This window comes from Pteropus alecto, unplaced genomic scaffold (assembly GCF_000325575.1).
Source record: "Pteropus alecto unplaced genomic scaffold, ASM32557v1 scaffold50, whole genome shotgun sequence".
Classification (NCBI taxonomy): Eukaryota; Metazoa; Chordata; class Mammalia; order Chiroptera; family Pteropodidae; genus Pteropus; species Pteropus alecto.
In genome coordinates this window covers 4029256-4037946 of record NW_006431918.1, presented here as the reverse complement: position 1 = coordinate 4037946, position 8691 = coordinate 4029256, and the positions used below count along the sequence as shown (strand labels likewise).

General features: G+C 34.2%; 1 protein-coding gene across 16 annotated transcripts in view; it reads left to right on the top strand.

Moving 5' to 3' along the window:
- HMBOX1 (homeobox containing 1) overlaps nt 1-8691 on the top strand; it is a 151567-nt gene that overhangs the window by 91025 nt on the left and 51851 nt on the right. For all 16 annotated transcript variants that reach the window (XR_001516364.2, XM_006906235.3, XM_025042514.1 and 13 more), the window contains exon 5: nt 5024-5134. Coding sequence is in view for 15 of the 16 variants with exons in the window: in XM_006906235.3 (XP_006906297.1) it covers nt 5024-5134 (111 nt within the window). In the remaining variant the exon portion in view is untranslated. The remainder of the gene's footprint in view (nt 1-5023; nt 5135-8691) is intronic.

Below are 8691 nucleotides of genomic sequence, written 5' to 3'. Positions count from 1 at the left end.
GGAAACATTCTCAGTGCTATCGGTTAGAGTATAAAATTGGGTACAACCTTTGAGGGACAGTCTTGTAGTGCCTATCACAAAAATGTCATTCCTGTGAATCAACTCTAAAATGTTTATTCATGTGAACAAAGATGTGCATAGAGTGTTTATTTCATTATCATTTATAATAGTAAAACATTAGCAACAACTGAAATGTCCAATAATAGGTAAATATTTAAGGGATTTTACTATATTGTATAGAATACCATGTAGCCATAAAATGATGATTCATAATGTACTACACGTAGCCATTAGAATGATGATTCATAATGTACTACATGTAGCCATTAGAATGATGATTCATAATGTACTACATTCCAAGACATTATGTGAGGAATGTAAGTTACTTATTATGTATAGAATAACTCCAAATGTGTGTTAAAAAGAGAAATCCAACTAGATATGTATATGTTTACATCTATATGTACACACACATGTTTATATATTAAATCCATTGGAAAGAGTCTGGAAAGATTCACACCAAATAAACAAGGATTCCTCTAGGTTAGGGAATAAAAGAAGTATTGGGATGAAGGAGTCTCTTTTTCTCTGCATATTAGCAAATCATTTTTATGGAGAATGCATGCATGCGTTTTAACTTAAATATTTTTGAGATATAACTCTGGTTGCAATGTGAAGGTGAATTGGAGAGATGACAGCAGTTCTCAAGTAGAAGATTGCTTGAAGAAGCGTGTTTTACATTTTCGACAGTGAAATGATCTTCCAGTTAAAAAGGATCTGATCATGAGAATTTTGTACTTTGTGGATCTTTGATGGCTTGTTCTTTTCATCAGTTATTTCAATTGTCCAGGCAGAAGAGGCTGAGATTCTGTACTGCAGGAATAAGGATTGGAGGGAACATGAAGAGAATTTTAGGAAGAGAAAGTTAGGAAAGAGAAAATTTTAGTAAGCATGTAAAGGTTGGGGGAAAGAATAGAGTGGAAGATAAAATTGATTCGGGGGACAGGAAGAAGAGCAGGTTAAAAGGAAGAGGATAATGAATTTACTTACTGTTTGTTAAAGGCCTGTGGGAAGTTCTTATGAAGCTGTCTAGCAGATGGTTTGAAAGAAGGTTGGTGCTCTAGCATTTAGATGATATTTTAAATCAGGATGGTTGATAGTTGGAAATGACCAAAAGAAGAGTGTAGAAAGTAAGAGAGATGCTTAAAAATGGAACCGTGGAGACAACACTAACATGTAAGGAGCTAGCAAAGCAATCGCTGAAATTAACTTTAAACTTGCATTGGAGAGTTGTATCCAGCGTTCAAGGATGAAGGTGATGAGAGCCTCCAGTATACAAAGAGCTTCCCTCTACAAGAAGTGGAAGAAAGAGGAAACATTTAAATTTGTACTGCTGGAGACTTTGATAAGAATGGATTGTGAGAGAGAGCCCTCTAGTGGGAGGGAGCATGGCATTTGAGGAACTGGAAGGAGCCTGATGGAGCTGAAGCTCAGAAAAGAATGTGAATGAGGCTTTTTCTTCCTATAAATACAATGTGATCACTTTCTTATTGGAAGGAAATTAATCAGTGCTTAGTTTTTAGTCTTTCAGTGTATGAAGGTTATATGTAAATTTTCCTTCTGCTCTGTAAAAGGTAGAAAAGAGGTTTTGAGGATCGAAACTTATGGAGAATGACATTGTGGAGAATGAAGTAAGAAGGGAGTTAGGGAATTTTCTCCCAAGAAGAAGCACCAAAACTGACAGTGTTAAGAAAAACAACAACAATAACAACATGACAGTAAAGAGAAGCTGCAGGGCCTTTTGACACCAAGCTCTGCTGAAGTTCCAAAGGCATGGTGCAGCCCCAGAAAGATGAGTTGAGGAACCTTACTTTCAGCAAGTTGCTAACTAAGAAAAATTATTTTAAAGTATGCTTTTATACATGTTTATTTTTTATAGTGCTTTTTCAGGAAAAACTATCTGCTTTATTGCTTTGTTTTCTATGTTTTATTATATGGAAACTGAGATTAATTTACAGGGGAGAAGTTCTTTGTTTATTTCCTGTTCACACAAAAGACTAGACAGGAAGATATTCTTTATTTCCTTCTCTCCCTTTGTTTTATTAAATTATACTTATACATAGAGAAAATTGTGGAGCAACATATATTAACAGTTAACATTATTTACCTAAGAGTGGAATTGCCAAGAAATGCTGAAATTAACTTCTTTTTGCACTTCTTTGTTAACTTAATCGCATTGTTTATAAAACAACTAATAAAGTATGTAGTGTTTATAAGGGAAGCCTAAAAATAAATTAATACATTGTTTGTAGCATTCTAATAAAACAATATAGAGGTATACAGTGTAGGAAGTCTGCCACTCTACCATCTTTGGCTATAGATAAGCTTTTGTTACTATCCAAATCAAAACATAAATTAGTAAATATGTATTTATAAAAGTATATACTTTTTTATTTGTATTGTGGACATCTTTCTATATTGATACATATCCATTTATTTTTTAAACACTACACAGAATTTTAAAAACTTTTTGAGGAAACTTTTTTTAAATTGAAATATTCACAGAGAAAAGTGTCAAGCTTAATGACTTTTACACATATAACCACCATCCAGATCCAGATCCAGATCCAGAACAGTGCTGGTCACTATATAAGCCTTCCTCACACTGCCTGCCAGTAATTAACCTCCTCCCTCCTAGCAATAGGCAGCCACTATTTTGATTGCCATCCATGTAGTTAATCGTGTCTGTTTTTTAACTTTATATAAATTAAATCATACAGCTGTGTGGCTTTTTTATGTGTTTCTGACTTTTTTTGGCCAGTATTGGTTATGTGAGATTTATCCATGTGGTTGCATATAGCAGTAATTTTTCCTTTTTCTATCTGGTATAGTAGTCTATAGAAGAATGCATGAATATCACAATTTATACATTCTCCTGTTCATAGATATTTGAGTTCTTTCAAATTGGGAACTATTATGGATAATGCTCTTATAAGCCTTCTTGTACATATCTTTTGAATACATTTATTTTTATTCTTCAATTAGAGTTGACCTTCCAGTATTATTTTATATTAGTTTCAGGTGTACAGCATAATGGTTAGACTTTTATGTAATTGAACACATTTCTGTTGAACATGTACACATTTCTATGTGCTATATACCAAGGAAAGAATGTGCTAGGTCACATGGCATGCATATGTTCAATTTTAGTAGATATCGCCCAACTGTTTCCCACAGTGGCCCTGACATTTTACTCTTCCATCAGCAGTGTGAGAGTTCCATATATTCCATGTCTTTGCCAACCCTTGGTATTGCTGGCTTTTTGTTTGTTTGTGTTTTGTTTTGTTTTTGTTGTTGTTTGCTTTTGATGGCTGTTTTACAGCATTAATTTAAAAAGTCTGCCCAGTTTTTATTATGCAAATATACCATAATTTAATCTTTTGAAGAGCTTTTGCCCTCTTCCTCCACTGCAGCCCAGCCAGAACCTGGACGGCTCTGATACCTAGTAGGCTCTGGTTTGTTCTATGTGTGACCTGACTGTGTAAAAGTAACAGAACCAATATAGTCTTTTTTTTTCTTAAAAGATTTTTCTTCAGTTTACATTGTTTTTGAGTAGTATGGCACCAATATGAAGAATTCATATAAAATTGTTTAATTTTGTTGACATAACAATTGTGATTTCATGGTGGTAAATGATTGTTTTCACTCTTGTTTAAAAGTAGTGTAAAAAAGTAGCTTAATGTCTGAATCTAGACTTTTGGTAAAAGCAATGCTAAACACAACTAGCTTAATTATCCAGAATAATTTGCATTCTCTTAGAACAAGCATGCCGTGCTAGCTGCCACCATCTGCATCGTATAGATTTTTAATCCATTGGAAAACTGCTGTGTGAATAACTTGAGAATGTAATCACTTAGATTTTAGAAAACTGTTCAGATTTTACCCTTTAAAAGTGAAAGGTGTTTCCAATTAGAGTATGTTGCTTTGCAGCCCAATCTTTCTCTCAATTTTTTTCTAACATACTTTTTTAAAACAAACTATTGGCTTGCTTTTAATGAGTTAAATGTGATCACCAGACCTCCTGCTTCTCAGGTTAGAGGGTGTGATTACGTTATGATAACCACTCTTCCCGTTGTGCATTATAGCTTTAAACAGGTGTTGGCACAGGTGGTATGCAGTCCTATCCAGTTACCAGAAGTAATTCCTTGGGAGAATTGAGATACTGTTAACCCTCTATGATGGCTGACTATTCCTTTGGAAAGTGTCTTACAGGCATATAAGACAGTTTCATCTTTCCTACTTTTCTTTGCTTTTGCCAATTATATGTTGAATTATTCATTTTCGAAGTAGCTATAATGACCAGAGGAGCATGTGATTCTGATAAGTCTATGTGTTAGAACGTCTTTCCTTTTGGAGATTCCCTAAGAGGTCGTATTGCAACGGATCTCTAAAGTCTTCCAGTTCTTGGTTATCTGCACTGATGGTACATACCAAATCTGAAATGCCTAAATGAATTAACAAATAAGCCAGAAATCTTACTGAAGAGAGTGTTTTCAATGACCTACTTCCCCAGCCTCTAACTCTTTTTGTCAGTATCAGTAATGAGTAGCATTATTGATTTTTTGGCTTGATTTTTTTTTCTCAATATCTGGTGAAATTTTTAATATTCTAAACCAGGATGGGGTAGGGGGCGGTGGTTGAAACAGCACAAATCTAATCAGCTTCTAATAAATAACTATTACTTAAAAATCTTTTCATTTAGCTCATAAATTCATGAACCTGGTTTAGAGATTAATTTTAGAGACCACTTTAAAATCTTGGTTAATAAAATGCTTTGACCTCTAATAGATCATTTCTGAGTATGTCCTAGCCAGTGTCAACCCTTACAAAGAAGCCCAAATGTAAAAGATTTTGCTCAAGTTGCAGCTTCCTTATAGAGAAGAGAATAAAAAACCCAATAACCTAGAATCTTAACTTCCATGTGATTTCAGTGCCCGCAACAGCTATTTCTCTTTCTGTGTAGGTATCAGTCAGAGCCGGATCTCTCACTGGCTGTTGCAACAGGGATCAGACCTGAGTGAACAAAAGAAAAGAGCCTTCTACCGATGGTATCAGCTTGAGAAGACAAACCCTGGTAAATATCATTTACTTTTTTGATTGCACAGGAAATGAGACATATGTAATTAATTACTTTATTGAATCTATGTGCTGCCTTGTTTTCACTAAGGTAGTTTCATACTTTACTGTTGTTACTTTATGCCAAAGAACACTCTTAATTGTAAAATCTAAGCCCTAATCGTACCAAGTTGTAGTTTAGTGTCCAACTAAATTATCTAGTTTTTTTCACTCTTTCTTCCAAGGTGCATCTTTGTTTTAGGTTATATGATCTTTCTAACCAAAGTTTGAAAGAAAGGTCATGGTTGTCAGTGGCTGATTTTCTTTTCCTCAACTGTAGGTACACACATAAGATTCCATATCTAGTTTTGTTTTGTTTTTTTTTTTTGTAAATCTTTAGTTACTAATATAAGTTTATGCTGTTATTTAGTTCATGTTATACTGTATCCAATGATCTCTGTTAATGATTATCTGTTTCTGATTCTATTTACTTGGGTGAGGATTGTACCTTTGGGCTTAAGGGTGAAGCTGTCTTGATGACTTTGGGAGCCGCAATAGGTAGGAAAACAGAATGAAATCTTAAAGAAAAAGATCACAGAAACCTTCCTGTCTGAAGTTGCCAGGAATAGACAAGTTCTATTGCAGGATACTATAACAAGTGGTAAATAAAGTAAAATCTGAAGTTGTGTGACAGACTGTCTCAATCTACATGTAACACAGACCAGTGGCAGTGAGCCTGATCTCCAGTTTAACCTTGTGATTGAGCTGTCTTCTGTAATACTACAGCATTAAAGTTTTTGCTTATAGACTAAATTACCAGTAGGGATATTGCATATTGAAGAGTCTTTGCTAATAATAGCATTAGCTCTGAGGTGGAAATAAAGAATGTTATAGAGATGTATTTTTGTGTATGTCTCTGATAAGATTTTTTTCAAAGATCACATGCTCATTCTGAAAGGCCCAGGCATACCAAAACAGAAGAGCATATTAACCTCTCTGCAATGAATTTTTAAATCTACCCACCCCCTCGTTTCTATTTTGAAATATTTCAGATGTACAGAAAAATTGAAAGACCAGCACTGTGAACATCTATTCACCCTCTTTTTAGATGCAATAATTGTTAATATTTTGCTATATTTCCTTTATTCCTATGAAATAAGTAAGTGAATAAATTTAAAATTTTATGTATATATGTATGTATACACACATAATCTCTCCAGCATTCATCTCCTGAAAAACAGGATAATCACCCACATAATCATATTTTCTTTTATCACATCTAAGAAAATTAACAGTAATTCCTTAATATCATCTAATATCAAGTGCATATTCACGTTTCTCTAATTGTTGTAAGATTGTCTTTTGTAGCTCTTTTTAATTGAGTAGTATCTAATTTAGGTTGACAAGTTAGAATTTATTGTTATGTCTTTTTAGACTCTTCAATCTAGTCACTCAGACTTTTTTTTCGCGACATAAACTTTTTTTTAATATATTTATTTTAATTAGTTTCAAGTACACCGTACATTGGTTAGACATCTATATAGTTTGTAAAACTGTCCCCCTGTTTGCTCCCTCCCTCCGCTGACCATCCACCTAGCCAGCGTAGTCATGCTAATTGCATTCCCTGTGCTATGCTCCCCATCCCCATTCATGACATAAACTTTTTAAACCATCCAAAAATATTGCAGAATGTCCCATATTCAGGATTTAAACTTTTCCTCTTAGTGTCAATTAACTTATTCCTCTATAGCTCTTTATTTTCTGTAAACTGGAAGTTAGGATTAGAGGCTTGATTCAGATTAAACATTTTTGGCAAGAATACTTCACAGATTATTTAGGGAGGGCATGTACTAATGGCTGCAATTTACTTTGAAATGCATCAGTGTAAAATAGGGAGATGGACAGATATGTGAAAACGTTAGTACTGTAAAGTAAAATATTAAATGGCATGAATAGAAACTTTCACCATAAAATTCCTTCATTGTTGCTCTATGTTTGAAAATTTTCACAATAAAACATTGGAGCAAAACACTCTTTAGGTATCGTTTATCTCACATTATCATATATCAAGAGGCATGTAATATCAAGTTATAGCATTATTCATATGCTGAATTTGATCATTTGTTAAAGTAGTGACCACCAGCTCTTGTCTTTGCAGTTTAAAATCAGCAGGGTATCATTTTGTCAGTGGGTGAATATCCTCTTCAACCTTTGCCAGTGGTCTTAGAATCCATTGATGATGCTTATCTGAATCAGTTATTTCAGTGGGGATTGCAAAATGGTGATAATCCAGTCTAACATTCCTTCAGCATTTATTAGCTGGAAATTTGTCTGCAAAGAACTTTGATTTTAGATATTTTTCTAGATATACAAGCAAATCTCTTAATATCTCTTGTTGCTGCCATTAGTTAAATATTCAGTAAAAGTTCGGTAAAAATACAATGCAAATGACATGCAATTTTAAATTATCTAGTAACCACATTTTAAAAAATGAGAATAGCTAAACTTAATAATATATTTTATTTAACAATACGTATTATTACTTCAACATTTAATCAGCACTTTTTTAAATTACTGAGATTTCTTTTTTTCTCTACTGAAATATAATATATATTTTACACGTAAAGCACATACTTCCAGTCAGTCACATTTCAGCTTCAATAGCCACGTGTGGCTAGTGGCTATCATGTAGGACAGCTCAGTCTTAAGATATATTACAGTTGAAGCAACAAGTCAAACTCAGTGCAAAGCAATCTTCCTAAAGATGTCACTTCTCCCATGATTCATAGCAAAGCCAATCACATGGAACAACTTGGTATTTGGTTTGTTTAATAGAGCAAGGTAGGCTGATAAGCAAGGATTAGCTAGATGATTAAGGAACTATGCTTAAAGTTTTATAAGCCTGGTCACATTCCAATAGTTGGTTACCAGGAGAGACACGAGAGGGATTGTTCGGGTGTTCCAAAATATATAGGGCAGAGCAGTGAAGAATTTGGAAGGCAAACACTGGTCAATGTGTCAGGCAGTCAGCCTCTATAGGAGAAGGGGTTTTAGTCTCTTGGATTTGGCACCTAGAACAGTGCCTAACATATAATCTAATCACAGTTGGTGGAGCTGAATTCCCACACTGGGATTTCAGGCCCAGGCTCCAATACCAAGCATGGAATAGGATACCAGGAAAACAAATTCACTGGAAACAGGAAAGGTGACTAAGATGCAGCTCTCAGGCCACAGCAGCATTTTTGTAGCTAATCGGGTAGCGCTGTCCACTTGAGAATACTGCTATTAAAATCCAGTTTTTAGCACTGGAGTGATATTGTGTTCTTCTGAAGCTGTTGTGTTGTGTTTTTTTTTTTTTTTTCCCTGTCTTATTTTTGTTTTTAATCTTATTTCCTATTTTAATTTATCTTGGAACACCCATCATCAGGAAATTAGAGGAAGGAGGAACTAAGGCATTGAAACAGGAATAATGGGAAAGAAATGTCATTCATCCCCCTGTTGATTAGGAGCTGTTTTCTTTAAGGAGATAGTGCCTTCTTTTAAGAATAAGTTTCTCTAATTATATGCATTTGCTCT